At 40.7% G+C, this 15,727-nt stretch overlaps 1 protein-coding gene across 4 annotated transcripts in view; it reads right to left on the bottom strand.

Moving 5' to 3' along the window:
* The window catches only part of Gabpb2 (GA binding protein transcription factor subunit beta 2), a 42,082-nt gene that overhangs the window by 19,641 nt on the left and 6,714 nt on the right, over positions 1-15,727 (bottom strand). For 2 of the 4 annotated variants that reach the window (XM_063253138.1, XM_063253159.1), the window contains exons 2-4: positions 8,535-8,666; positions 5,768-5,907; positions 497-664 (exon numbers count right to left, since the gene is read on the bottom strand). In XM_063253138.1, the coding sequence (XP_063109208.1) occupies positions 497-664; positions 5,768-5,907; positions 8,535-8,619 (393 nt within the window). In that variant the 5' untranslated portion in view covers positions 8,620-8,666. The remainder of the gene's footprint in view (positions 1-496; positions 665-5,767; positions 5,908-8,534; positions 8,667-15,727) is intronic. The other 2 variants (XM_013142890.3, XM_003478893.4) reach the window with 1 other exon arrangement.

The following is a 15,727-nucleotide window of genomic DNA, read 5'->3' as shown; positions in this document are numbered from 1 at the left end:
ATAGATTTTTGTTATATTTATTAACAGAGAGCTAGGGGCTGGGGATTTAGCTCAGCGGCATAAGCGCCTGCCTTGCAAGCAGGCAGTCCTGAGTTCGATCCCCGGTACTGATAAAAACGAAAAAGACAAAAAAAAAAAAAAATGTACAGAGAGCTGAGTGCCTAAAAACAGGCATACGAACAGAGAACACCTGCAGAAAAAGAATGAAGAAAAAGTAAAATCTGTTTAGCACTTTAAAAACTACCAAACAGTCTCCACATAGCCATGCTGATTCTTTTTTTTTTTTCTCTTGGTACCAGAGATCAAACTCACAACCGCATACTCGCCAGGCAGGTGCTTACACTGCTGAGCTAAATCCCTGAGGCCAGCCATGCTGACTCTTGAAAACAGCTGCAACACTCCACATCTATACTGTTTCCTAGAACACCATCTAAGACAACAGGGAGCTGGAAGCATCCCCCCCCCCCCGCACAGCCCCACCCCATTCCTGCTTTACCCTAACAAGCAGCTCAACGATGTGTGCGTGTCCATCAGCCGCAGCCATGTGCAGAGGGGTCCTGTCCACTTTAGTACGAGCATCCCTGCTGACGCCTGCGCGAAGCAGTACTTCTGCAGTGGAGTAGTGACCATATTGGGCTGCAAGGTGCAGTGGAGATGTTCCAAGCTGCAGGAAGACAACCCTCAGTGAACACCTGCTGTGTGTAAAGCCCTGGGCGATGCTGGAGAAACGTCAACAAGAAGTGACCGACTCCTATGGCTTCTGTCCTTGGAGAGAGACTAATTGGTAGATGTAACTGAAAATGATTTCCTGTTTAAAAATTAGTATACTAGAGTCAGGTATGCTGTAATCCTCGCCTGTTAGAGGCTGAGGCAGGAGGATCAAAGTTTGTCCCCAGGTTGGACAACTGAGCAAGAAAGTCTCAAAATTTAAAAATGGGGTGAGAGTGTAGCTCAATGCAAAAACCCTGGGTTTAAAGCCAGTACCACAAACAACAAGGAGCTGGGGGTGCATTTAAGAGTAAGGCCCTAGGTTTCATCTCTAGTGTTGCTGCCAAAAAACCAAAAACACTAATTGCTAGACAAATACATTATGGATTAAATAAATAAGTATGACATATGCTGGCCTTAAGTTAGGTAGATTTATCAGGTACGATTCCTTAAAGGACATGATTTTATTTTATTTGCATTTTGTTTATTTGTCTGTCTTTATAACAGGGATCAAACTCCCAACTTCACACTTGCCAGGCAGGCACATACACCTCTAAGCTAAATCCCCAGCCCTATTTGTCTGTCTTTTTGAGACAAAGTCTTATTATATAGTTCACACTGGCCTTACATTCATTTTGTAGCCCTGGCTGACCTCAAACTTGCAGTGATCTTTTTGCCTCAGCCTCCAGCAGGACATGATTTTAAATAGGGTTTTAAAGAAGACAAAGAAACTGAATCAAAAATATCATTCTGAGAGCTAGGCAGGGAGGTGCATGCCTCTAATCCCAAGACTTGGGAGGCTGAGGCATGAAGAACACTTGAAATTTGAGACCAGCCTATGTTACATAAAGTTCAAAGCCAGCTTAGAATAAATATACAACAAGACCCTGCTCCCTCCCCAAAAAAAGCATTCTGAAATTCTGAGTCAGGGGTGAGGGAAAGGAGTAAATAGGGGCCTAAATAATTTTTTTTTTTTTTTTTTTTGCCTTTTTCCTTTTTATCGGTACCAGGGATCGAACTCACGACTGCCTGCTTGCAAGGCAGGCGCTTATGCCACTAAGCTAAATCCCCAGCCCCCGGCCTAAATAATTTTTAAGAAAATGGCAAAGTTGGGTATGCACAACTATAATCCCAGCACTTAGGAAGCTGAGGCAACATTATAGGCAGCTAAATTATTGTTTTGTTTTGTTTTTGGGTACCAGGGATTGAACTCATGACCTCATGCTTGTCAGGCAGGTGCTTATGCCCCTGAGCTAAATTCCTGGCAATGCCTGGCCCTGTTTTGTTTTGCTTTTCAGACAGGGTGTTGCTAAGCAGTTCAAGGTGGCCTTGAGCACACTTTGTAGCCCAGGCTGGCCTCAAAATCCCAGCAATCCTCCTGCCTCAGTATCCTGAGTGCTGGATTTACAGGCATGCACTACCACACATGGCTATAAACGGCTAAATTAAATACAATTTAATATACAGTCAGAGAGAGATTGGGCTCTCAAGAAGTCAATGAAAAATAAAGACACCAAAAATAAATAAATAAAAACAAAGGGCTGGGGATTTAGCTCAGCAACATAAGTGCCTGCCTGGCAAGTGTGAGGTCGTGAGTTCGATCCCTGGTACCGCCAAAAAAAAAAAAAAAGAAAGAAAAGAAAAAGAGGGGGCTGGGGATTTAGCTCAGCGGCATAAACACCTGCCTTGCAAGCAGGCGGTCGTGAGTTCGATCCCCGGTACCGATAAAAATGAAAAAGACAAAAAAAAAAGAAAAGAAAAAGAAAGACACCAGGGCTGGGGGTTTAGCTCAGTGGCATAAGTGCCTGCTTCGCAAACATGTCGTGAGTTCCATCCCTGGCACCAAAATAAATAAATAATTAATTAAAAAAAAAAATAAAGACATCAAAATTGTGGCTGGAGGTGCATTTTAAGGCCAGGCCTTAAGATAAAGATGCTTACAGGCCTCCCTAAAGGATAAACAGTAACTTGGAATTATTCTGTGATTGGCACCACCTGGCCCGGGAAGTCCAGCTTGACATTCATTGCCCAGCTGAGTGACCAAAATATCCAGACCCATCCCTTCCCAAAAATGACTTTATTCTTCCCATGTACCCCTGTATATGACTCACTTCTCTACTGGATCAGTAGTGGCCATATTTATAATCCTATAGACTGACTATAGTTTGATCCACCTTGTTTGTACTAACATTGTGACTTTGGTGAGCAAATTACCCCTGACAAAGGGGCTCCCACTTTTAGGACCTCTCTCATCTGTCAGGAGCTACCTTTCTTTTGTTTTTTCATTTTCTTTTTTGTCTTTTTCGTTTTTATCGGTACCAGGGATCAAACTCACGACTGCCTGCTTACAAGGCAGGCGCTTATGCCACTGAGCTAAATCCCCAGCCCCAGGAGCTACCTTTCAATAAACCTTTCTTACTTTTAACCTCCACTGTCCTTTGGAATTTATTCTTCAATATTCTAGGGACAGGAACTTAGCACATTTGGCATCTGACAAATTGGGAGTTACATTTCTGATTGCTGTTAATTTCAGGCCATCCTGGGCTAAAAGTAAGGCCTTGTCTCAGGAAAGAAAAAAGAAAAAAAAAAAGGTCAGAGACCAGAAAGTTACATGTAGAATTAAAAGTACAAAACCAGGCATGGTGGCGCATACCTGTAATCCCAGCACTCGGGAGGCTGAGGCAGGAGGATCATTGCGAGTTTGAAACCAGCCTGGGCTACAAAGGGAACTCAAGTCCAGCCTGAACTGCACAATGAGACTTTGTCTTAAAAAAGAAAAAAAAAATATTATTATATTTTGTCTTTTTAAGACAGGGTCTCGTTATGCAGTTCAGGCTGGCCTTGAGCTCCCTTTGTAACCCAGGCTGGTCTTGAACTTGCAACAATCCTCCTGCCTCAGCCTCCCGAGTGCTGGGATTACAGGTGTGAGCCACCATGCCTGGCTTAAAAAAAAATTTAAAGTACAAATTTGACTGATTAGAACAGATATTCTACTGTTTACTACTGTCACAGTAAAGGAGAGGAAAAATACCAATGACAAGAAAAGGCACCAAGAATTTAGCTATGATCCGCGACAGTAATAAGCAAGTCTGCATCACTGTGATGAAAATTTTCCAGGACTTAACTGCTGGCATTTGCTCTGGGCAGAGATCTAATTTTTCTTTGTTACTATGCTTGTTATTTTAAGCCTGTTTAGTTTATTCTTTGCTTTCCATATATTAGCCTCTGCACCTGACTGGATTTAATTCACACAGCTCTTTTTAGGTTTACTTACAGAAATGCTAATTTCATAGGGTTTCTGTGCTTTTTTGTGAAGTGTTAGAACCCATTGGTCTCTGAATGTATGAATTAATTCAACAAAAGTCACTTGTTCACTGAAATTGTTAAAATTAGTCAGTGCTCACAAAATCTGCAAATGCTAAACAAGGCCACATTACAACTTGGATGTGGATGTTCTGAAACTCTGGTCTCCCAATTTGGCTGTTTTTTTTTTTGATATAGGGATTGTTGGCTGTGTAATTTATATACCTTCCTCTTTCATATTTTCCTAGAGTAGTAAATGAAACAAAAAGACTTTTCTATATGAGCCAGAACATATTACAGAAAAAGAAAAATGAGTTTATTACCTTAGAAATGCATTTATTATGCTGATTCTGTTTAACTTCTAGATAAGTACAAAGACTAAAACCTAAGCACACTCCAGAGAGAATCCTTTAGGAAATATTCTAAAAAACATAACAGAAAATAAAAATACATACTTTCAAATCATCACCTATATATCCACAGGTGATTCTCAATTTAGAAAACTACATATTCAGGTGAGACAAACTTTTTTTTTGTCTTTTTCCTTTTTATCGGTACCGGGGATTAAACTCATGACTGCCTGCTTACAAGGCAGGCGCTTATGCCGCTGAGCTAAATCCCAGCCCCGAGACAAACTCTTATAGAGAATGAAACAGAAAAATCAATACCAAAAAAAAAAAAAAAAAATCAATAATGCCTTTCTACCATTTAAAAGGTTGGACAACTAGGCGCAGTGGCACACACCTGTAACCCTACCACTCAAAGTGGCTGAGGCAGGAAGATCACTTTGAGTTCCAGGCAAGCCTGGGCTACATAGTGAACTCCAGGCCAGTCTGAACTACATATCGAGATTCTGTCTCCAAAAACAACAAAACAAAACAAAAGGTTGGGAGTTGGGTGTGGTGGCACATTATCTGTAATACCAGCATTCTGAGGAGCTAAAGCAGGAGGACCACAAATTGAAGTCCAGCCTAGGCAATTTAGCTAGTTAGCCAAATCTTATCTCAAAATAAAATAAAAAATGGGCTGCAGATATAGCTCGGTGGTAGGCCCTGGTTTCAATCCCCAGTGCCCTATTCCACTGAAATAAAGGAAAAAGAAAAAGACTGGAGCCAAGTGCAGTGACACACATTCGTAATCCCAGCTACTTGGGAGACTAGTGTATGAGGATCACAAGTTCAAATCCACACTGAAGAATTTAGCAAGACCTTATCTCAAAAAATAAAAAGGGCTAGGGATTAGTTTAGAGATGTAGCACTAGCTGTCTTGGTTACTTTTCTCTCATTGCTGGGACAAAACACCTGACACCCAAAATGAAGGAAGGAAAGGTTTATTTAGCTCACTGTTTGTAGAGGTTTCAGTCTATAATCTGCTGGCTCCAAGGCAGAAGTGGCATGGCACCGGGGCAATACTTCAAGGCAGCAGCCAGAGCAAAAAGGAGGAAAACAAGCCTCTTCTCCTCCCCTGCAGTGTATTGCAGCTCCCCCTAGCCCACCTACCCCCACCAGGACAGGTGTAGCACTCAAAAATTCTCCTTGCCCTCCTTTGCACAGGATAAGGATATTTATAAAGTTAAACTTCTAAACTGCTCAAGTTGATACAATATATTAACCATAACACTATCCTAGCATGAGCAATGTCTAGTACTGGGGAAAAAAACAGGAAAAAAAAAAAGAGAGAGAGAGAGAGAAAACATGAAAGTAAAAGACTGTGCACTTGACAAAGAACTGAGGCTTTGTGCTTTCTGGGAACTTACCCAGTCTGTGGTGAATGGGGCACCGTTTGCCATCAGGGTCCTCACTTCGTCATCTTGGCCTTTCCTTGCTGCTTCTAGCAGCCTCTTCCCCAAGTCCACTAGAGACATCTTCATGCATAGGAACAGAGGTTTGCAGGTGGCTGCAAGGCAAACGTAAGGACAGTAGCCTGTAGTATGTTTTAGAAGTCTCCTTATATAGACTATATATATAAGACACAGCGCAAGCCAGGCGTGGTGGCTCACACCTGTAACCCCAGCACTCGGGAGGCTGAGGTGGGAGGATCGTTGGGAGTTTGAGACCAGCCTGGGCTACAAAGTGAGCTCAAGGTCAGCCTGACCTGCATAGAGACCCTGTCTCAAAGACAAAAAAAAAAAAAAAAAAAAAAAAAGACACAGCTCAACCAGACAAGATCATTCCTTTCTACCTTATCTTACAGGTACTTGACAAAGTTTCAGGTCCTAATCGACAGTTCCCTCCCTTTCAATCTCCAGGAAGTACTTTGGAAATATGTGCAGTACATAATAGCCTGTTTAGTGCAGGGAATCAACTCATGCTTTTCATTTATTTTTAGACAATTTTGTTACCACAACAGGATCTTTCATTTTTTAAAAATGCCCATTCACCTGGGTGTAGTAGTACACATCTATAATCCCAGTCCTAGAAGGACTGAGACAGAAGGATTGGCCAAAATTCAAGGCCAGTTTAGACTACATAGTGAGTTTAAAGCAGCTTGAACTACACAACCCTGTCTCACAAAAGAAGAAGAGAGCTGGGCTTGGTGGTACATATGTGTAATCCCCGCACTCAGAAGGTTGAGGCAGGAAGATCACTGCAAATTTGAGGCCAGCCTGGGTTACATAATGAACTCAAGGCAGGCCTGAACTATGTAGAGACCCCGTCTCAGAAACAAAACAACAAAAAACAAACAAACAAATATGCCCTTTTATCAGGACTTTATACCATCTATCCAGTCCATTTGCACAGAGGCCCAGGAAGTGGTCGTAAGAACCCAGTGTTAAGGATGTTAAATACAGCTTATCCTGTTGCCCCAGAATTGTGCTCCAGTCTCCAAGTAAGGACATGAGGCAGTGAACACCCTTTCTGTTTGAATGAGAGTTGCATCCTTTGGAGCCAGGACTCTGAATCTTACAAAGAGAAGATATGGTCAAGCACATTTCTACCAGCTCCATTCCTCAGTCCTGATAGGGTTTCGGCATGAGAAAAGAGGAAAAAATATAAACTAACAGTATCCTTTATTCCAAGGACATGGAGAAGAGTCCAATAACCAAGGACGGCTGGGCCTCTTCTGATTGGGACATGGGGTAAGATATATATATATATAAAAACCTCTGATGGGGGTTGTGCTTAGGGCGGGTATTGGTGACACACGAGCAGCTGACTGGGACTTTCTTCATGCCACTGGTAAAGGAAAATCCCATCTTCCCTTCTTCATAGGGGAAGAAGGAAGTGACCTCAAGGTAAATATCGGATAACTTAATTCTAGGGCAAAATCCTTTCAACTCCACCACAGGATATATGAACACAGCCAGGCATGGTGGCACATGCTTGTAATCCCAGTAACTCTTGGGGGGCTGAAGACTGCAAATTTATTTTTTGGGTTATTTTATTACTTTGATTTTTTGAGACAGGGTTTCACTATGTAGTTCAGACTGGCCTTGAACTCACTATGTGGCATAGGCTGGTCATCCCCTGCTTCAGTCTCCAAAAAGTGCTGGGATTATAGACATGTGGCACCACACCCAGTTAGGATCACAAATTTGAGCTTAGTCTGAGAAACATCTATTTAGTGAGACTATGTTCAAAATTTAAAAAGGGGGCACTGCTGGGATGATGGCAGAGTAATGAAGAGCAGAGAAACAGCCTCTCCAAGATTTGGTTTCCAGACATGAATACAGACTATGAAGAAGAGAACAAGGGAAGTGGGGCTCTGAGACACAGGAAGGATCTGAAGCAAGAATTGAAGCCCACAGGGGAAAGCAGAAAGACTTCAATGCAGAAGGAGACAGCAACCACCACTTTCTACCTGACCCCAGGCTCACTGCATGAGAGAGGCGGCTCAAACCTGCAGATACACAGTGACCACTCCTGACTCCCAGCAATTCGAGAGGCCTCCATGGAGAAACAGAGCAGTAACTGCAGTGGGTTCTGTATTCTTTTCTGAGTTATTCTAGTTCAGACATCCCCCAACCGGGAGAGGATAATTGGTCAGTAGGCATCTTGGAGAAGGGCTAACTGAGCTCAAAACTCAAGAGGAGTGAAAAATGGCTCCAGGGACTGGGGATTTAGCTCAGCGGCATAAGCACCTGCCTTGCAAGCAGGTGGTCGTGAGTTCCATTCCCGGTACCAATAAAAAAGAAAAAGACAGAGACAGAGAGAGAGAGAGGGAGAGGGAGAGGGAGAGGGAGAGAGAGAGAGAGAGAGAGAGAGAGAGAAAATGGCTCCCAGCATCAGGGAAGGTAGAACCAAATTCACGTCAGCAAGAGTTCAAGTAGTCGAGTTCAAGCTAGCAGGAAAACACGTTCAAGCTGGTAGGACACACACAGTGTTAAGTTTGAACAGATCTGGTTTCAACCTCACAGCAAGAAACCAGACTACACTTCAGCAGAACCAAAGGTATAGGCTTGCTGGGATTATCCACTACCATAAATTGTTCCTTGCCATAAATCTATGGCTGGCTTGCTGGGATTAATCAACTTGGATCTGGGCTCTGTTTGTTACTGTCAACTAGTGACAGCAAAGACATACCTTGAATCGGACACTGTTCTCTTTTCTTCTTTTGGTTTGTTTCTTGATTGTTCTTGTTTTGATAAGAGTGTGAAGGACTGGACATGTAGTTCAGTGGTAGAGTGCTTGCCTGGCACGCACAAAGCCTTGAATCTGATTCCCCGTACCACAAAAATAAATAAATGAATGAATGTGAGCACTGTTCCAGGGCCTTGTTGTCTCGTTCTGCTCTTGTCTTTATTCCTTCCTTCTCTCTCTCTCCTGAAGTGTTTACCAGTTTACCAGAGATGGCATCATCTTCCTTTGTCCTCAGACTTGCCTCTAATCTCTTACTCTTCTATTTATTCTCCTCATGCCTTTAAATTTTCTCCCTTGAGGTAAAACTGTCACAGTGAGGGCATGTTTACTGGCATTTACTGCACACAATTTTCTGGTTTGATTTAGATTTTGGTATATAACCACTAATCTAGTTCAGATGGTTAAAGGTGGCAAATGAATAGTTATCACAGTCTGTCATTTTCTAGGCTGTGTTTGATGCTGTGATTGCTGATTGTACTCCGTTAGCTGAGGTGACATAACTATTCTCATCAGTTGTTCTTCCTGGTGTGCCAAAACTGAGATTACCTCAGGGTCATAGAAAATACAGACCAATGCCAAAGAACCAGGACCCAGCTACACAGGCCAATAAGCAGCAACTTCTCATCCCTAATAAACTGAAAAGGTATGATCCTGCAACAGAACTGAATTGAACCCCAAAGAACTTCATGGAAGTTCTTCATGGAAGACATGTCAGAACCAGTTGTCTCCTAAGGTTTCAAAATAGTAGCAATAGGGGCAAGTCAGGAGAGCACAGGGAAACAACAGCAACCTTCCATGTGCCAGCAGCAACTGGGCCAGCTAGGAGGCAGGGACCCAGGAGCAGCAGCACCCTCCAGCAGCCAGGGCCAGCCTGCATGTGCACAGGGAAAGAAGCTATTTCATCCCACTGGCCACCTCCCAGTAAGCAACCTGCTGATTCAGAAGAATGCAAGCTAAAATGATAGCAACTGACATAAAGAAAGAACTTAGTGTTTGTATCGTCTGACTGATTTTGGAGACCTAGAGCCTGTAGTCTCAGCATCTATTTAGAGGATAATAATATGCAATATAGTAACTACTGTGGATTTCCTATTGTCTTGTTTTTGCCAATATCATTCTCATTGTTTTGTTTTGTTCTATTGTTTTGTCCCTTTAAAATTTTTTTTAAAAGGCCAAAATAATAGAAAGAAATAGTAGCAATAAAGCTACATGCCATAATTAATTTACAAAGATCAACCCAGGAATTAAACTAAAATAAATATAGAAAACGAGAAGATACTTAGGCAAAATGTAACCCCAGACTTCCAGTTCCCCAAAGGCAAAATTAAGGGGAAACGAGGTGGAACAGTTCAAAACCCACCCACCTGGACTGTCTGAAGTGGTAACCACAGAAGTAACAAAACAGATGAATGAGGCTCTAGAACAAAATCAAATCAAAAATAATTTCTCAAATAACTACAGAGATGGTGACATAATGAAAGATGCATTTAGGGATTCTCTAGCAGATTAAAAAAAAAAGAAAGAAAGAAAGGAAAATGATGGTAACCATGAATGTCCAACATAGGAAACAAAATCCATGAAACAGATTCAAACAAACATTCAGGAGATAAAAATTTCCATTCAAAGTATATGCTGCAGAATGAACCAATAGACAAATGCCTACCTGATAAATGTGAGGTCATGAGTTGGATCTCCGGTACCTCCCCCTCAAAAAAAGAGCCAGGTGTGGTGGTATACTCCTGTGATCCCAGCACTTGGGGGACTGAGGCAAGCAGATCATTGTAAACTCAAAACCAGCCTGGGCTACAAAGTGAGTCCAAAACCAGCCTAAAGCATATAGCAAGACCCTGTCTCAAAAAGACAAAAAAAGGGGCTGAGGATTTAGCTCAGCGGCATAAGCGCTTTCCTTGCAAGTGTGCGGTCATGAGTTCGATCCTTGGTACTGATAAAAATGAAAAAGACAAAAAAAAGACAAAAGAAAAGCCTAACAGAATGAGCCAATGGGAGGACAGAATATCACATCTAGAAGACAGGATTGTAGAAAAGATTTCTTTTCTTTCCTTTTTTTTTTTTTTTTTTTTTGTCTTTTTCCTTTTTATCGGTACCAGGGATCGAACTCACGACTGCCTGCTTATAAGGCAGGCACTTATGCCGCTAAGCTAAATCCCCAGCCCCTGTAGAAAACATTTCTTATAAACAGTAAGGGAGGAGGCTGGAGATTTAGCTTAGTGCATAAGCACCTGTCTGACAAGCATGAGGTCATGAGTTTGATTCCCCGGTACCCAAAACAAAATAGCAAGGACCACAGAAAAAAATCAATCCAACAGCTACTAAATGATGGAAAGAAAAATAACATAGGGCCAGGGATGTAGATCAGCAGCAGTGTCTGTCTGGCAGCACAAGGTCCTGAGTTGGATTCCTCGTAAAAATAAAAAGAAAAAAGAAAAAGAAAGTAAAATAACATAAAATTAATTGGAGTCAATGAAGAAGCAGGAGATAAGCACAAATGAAATTTAAAAAAATCTGTTCATAAAAATAATGGCAGAAAACATCCCAAGCAGGGAAAAAGAATGTAACACCCAGATAAGGAGGGCATATAGAATTACTACCATTAGCCATAATAAAAAAAAATTTACACTAAGACATACAATAGTCAATATTCCAGAAATTCAACACACAAACAGAATATTAAAAGCTGTTAGAGTACAGAAACAAATCACCTATAAAGAAAAATCCAGAGTCACAGCAGACTTCTCAACACAAATTCTCAAGTTGAGGAAAGCTTGGAGTAAAGAAAGCAATCTCCAACCCAAATTGATGTGCCCTGCAAAACTATCTTTCAAAACTGATGGAGATGCAGGGTGTGCTGATACACACCTGTAATCACAGCACGTGGGAGGCTGAGGCAGGAGGATTGCCATGAACTTGAGGCCAGCATAGGCTACATAAGCAAGACGCTGTCTCAAGCCAAAACAAACTGAACTGATGGAGAAAGATCAACCTGTACTACATAGCAAGACACTGTCCAAAAAAAAAAAAAAAAAAAAAATGAGGGAGACGTAAGTTACTTCCACTAACAAAGAATACCTGAAGAAATTCATGACCACCAAAGCAGCACTCCAAAATGTTCTGAAGGACATTTTGGAAAGAAATAACAAGGACTAGGGCTGGGGATTTAGCTCAGTAGCATAAGTGCCTGCCTGGCAAGCATGACATTGTGAGTTCAATTGCCAGGACTATAATTCCATGAACTCTAACAGAGGGAATCCACCAGTCAAGGGAACCAATGAAACAGACAGACAAAACGGGAACCAAGAGAACCAAGAAGCCAGCCCCTTCCTATGAGCCTGCCTGCACATGGGCTAGGAGACAGGAAGAGCACTGCAGTGCCCTGCCTCCTCAGTAAGCAACCAGTTGGTTCAGAGGAACACAGTCTGAGGTGATAGTAACTGAAGTAAAAAAAACCTTTAATGCTGGTATTGTGTGATTAATTTTGCAGGCCTAAATCCAGTAGACTGAGCATCTATTTAGAGGATAATAATATGCAATATAGCAACTATGGGGGATTTCCTTCTGTCTAGTTTTTGAAATCCAATATTGTTCTAATTGTTTTGTTTTATTGTTTTGTTTTGCCTTATTCCCTTAAAAACAAACAAACAAAAAAACTGACATCAGGAAAATAATATGACAAGGATAAGTCAATACATATCATTATAACCATCAATCTTGGTGGTCTCAATTCACCAATCAAAAGAAACAGATTCAGCCCTCAGCAGGCTGAGGTAGGAGAATTGTTGTGAGTTTGAAGCCAGCCTGAACTACATGGTGATATTCTGCCTCAAAAAAGAAAGAAAGACCAAAAAAAAAAAAAAAAAAAAAGAAAAAAAAGAAAGAAAAGAGAAAAAAAGAAAGAAACAGACTAGCAGAATGGATCAAGAAGTAAGATCCAACAATATGCTGTCTAAAAGAAACACATTTAATTCAAAAATTCGTGTTGGGCATGGTGGTGCGTGCGAGCCTATAATCTAGCACTCAGGAGGCTGAGGCAAGAGAGTTGCCTCAAATCAAGCCAACCTAGGATACACAGCGAGGTCAAGTCCAACCTGCTGAACTACAGAAATGAGGTCCTGTCCCAAAAAGAAAAACCATTCATACACTTAAAAATGGGAAAGTATCTGCCCAGGAAAAAAAAATTAAATGTAGATCTTCCCCCCACCCCCCCAAAATTGGGAAAATTGGGAATACTCTATGTGACAGTAATCCAGAAAAAGCAGAGGTAGGCATTCTGTTTGAGAATAAAGTGGGTTTCAAGCCAAGACTGATTTTTTTCAAGCCAAGACTGAGAGATGAAGATCACTATACCCCTTATGAGGGGAACAATCTAAAAGGCAGACATCAATGTATATACTACCAGCATACCAAACTATAAAAAAACAAATATTAGTGGACATGAAAAATCAAATAAGCACTAATACAACTGTAACGGGGGACCTCAATTACCCCCCCCATCACAAATCAACAAACAAATAAAACTGAATCAAAAGGTTGGTTTTGTCTTTTTTTTTTTTTTTTTTTTTTTTTTTTTTTTTGAAACAAGGTCTTACTATGCAGTTCAGGCTGGCCTGGAACTCACAGCAATCCTGCCTCAGTTTCCCAAATGCCGCTGGGATTATAGTTGTGCAATACCACACCTAGGCTTTTCTCTTTGTCTTTTTGAGACAGGGGCTTGCAATGCAGTTCAGATTGGCCTTGAATTCACTTTGTATAACAGGCTGGTCTCATACTCCTGGTAATCCTCTTGTCTCAGCCTTCTGAGTGCTGGGATTACAGGTGTGCACCATGCCCATCTGAACCAAGCTTTTAAACAAATGGATTTAGTAGATGTTTACAGAGTATTCCACTCTACCACATCAGAATACACATTCTCAGCTATACCTGATGTTCTACGAAACAACCATGTACTAGCTCACTGAACACGGCTGATTAAGTGCAAAGGAACTAACATTTTCCCATGTATATTATCAGACCATAATATAATGAAATTGGAGATCAATGGCAAAAGAAATCACAAGAACTCCATAAACAAATGAAAATTAAATAATACCCTCCTAAACAATAACGGGTTACAGATTAAAGAAACTAGAAATTCAGAATTAGAAAGAAAATAAAGAAATTAGACTGTTTCTACAATGAAATGATAATGCGAATAGAACTTACTGGAACTTATAGGATGCAATGAAAGCAATCCTACAAAGAAATTTATAATAGTGAATACCCATATCAGAAAAAGTGACCACAAATAATCTAATGCTGAACCTCAAGCTTCTAGAAAAAAGAGAGCAAGTCAAGCCCAAAGTTTGTACGAGGGAGAAATTATAATGATCAGGTCAGAAATTAATGCAATGGAGACTAAGAAAACAATACAAAGAATCAATGAATCCAAGAGTTAGTTCTTTGAAAAGATTAAATGAAATTAAGAAATCTTTAGCCAATCTTATCAAAAAAAGAAAGAAAAGACAAATTCATGCAATTAGGAATGAAAGGGTGAAATCACAACAGCTCCTACAGAAATTCACAAGGTTGTCAGTACCTAGTTGAGAACCTGTATTCTGATAAGGTGGTAAATGCAAAACAGAAGAACAAATTCTTAGATATACATGAATTACCAAAGCTGAATAAAGAATATATAAAAATTCTAAATAGGGCTAAGGATGTCGGCACGTGTTTGGCAAGTGCCAGACCCTCAGTTTAATTCCCCAGTACAAAGAAAAAAATACTAAATAAACTAGTATTAGCCAATGAAATTTAAGATGTAATTTTAAAACTACCAATGAGAAAAGCCCAGCCTCTGATGGATTCACTATTGAATTCTACAAGAAATTTACACCAGGTGTGGTGGCACATGCCTGTAATCCCAGCACTCAGAAGGCTAAAGCAGGAGGATTGCCATGAGACCAATCTAGGCTTCATAGTGAAACCTTGTTTCAGAAAAAAAGAAAGAAAGAACTTTAGAGAAGACCTAATGCCACTACTTCTCATACCCTTTAATGAAATTGAAAGGGAAGCAATATGCCCAAATTCATTCCTGGAAATAGAGAAGACCTAATGCCACTACTTCTCATACCCTTTAATGAAATTGAAAGGGAAGCAATATGCCCAAATTCATTCCTGGAAATAAGCATTACCTTGATACCAAAACCAGAGAAGGATCCAACCAAAAAAGAGAACTACAAGCCAATTTCCCTATAGATCCACAAACACAGATACACAAATACTCAATAAGATACAGGCAAACAATGCAGCAAATCATCAAGAAAATTATACACCATGACCAAGTAAGATTCATCCCAGGGAGGCAGGGATGGTTAAACATATGCAGATCAATAACTCTAACACGGAGCCATGGACAAAAAGGACAAAAACCGTATGATCATCTCAACAGATAAAGAAAAAGCCTTTGACAATATCCAACATCTATTCATGATAAAAACTTTTCAGGGTCCCGAGATCTGGCCATTGTGGAACTTAGGCAGCTTATTTGTCTGCCCTCTTAGCAAATGACCCCAGTGCCAGCCAAGAGGAGAAACAGCGGCTCAAACAAACACCCCTTCCCACCCCCCACCCCCACCTCCGTAGAGACTGGGAATAGATATCTCAACATCCCTTGGGAGGATGACCATGCAATATAGCAAATATGGGGGATTTCCTTCTAGCTTCCGTTTGAAGGCAAAGGTTTTCACTGTTTTGTTTTGTTATATTTGTTTTGCTCTATTCAATACTCTTGGTTTTATAATGTTCTGTTTTTGGTTTGATTTCACTATACCTAATGACTGGACAACTACTGTGAAGATAACGAGATATACTATGGTACCTATTACTACTATCCCAGTATCCTGCTGTGAAGCTCTGTACCAATTTCTACTGCATCGTCTCGATTGGCTTTCTTCTGTCTTGTTCTGTTGTATTTTTACTACTTCAAAATAAAATTTAAAAAAACTTTAAAGAAAATTGGAATAGATGAACTTTATCTCAATCTGATAAAAGCCACCTATGACCAACCAACAACCAACACATACTAAATGGACAAAAATTGAAAACTTTCACTCTCAAATTAGGAACAAGACAAAGATGTCCAC

The sequence above is a fragment of the Cavia porcellus genome, unplaced genomic scaffold, assembly GCF_034190915.1.
Source record: "Cavia porcellus strain 051 isolate PalLab524CR breed Dunkin Hartley unplaced genomic scaffold, mCavPor4.1 scaffold_1, whole genome shotgun sequence".
Taxonomy (NCBI): Eukaryota; Metazoa; Chordata; class Mammalia; order Rodentia; family Caviidae; genus Cavia; species Cavia porcellus.
This window is presented reverse-complemented; position numbering and strand designations above follow the sequence as displayed.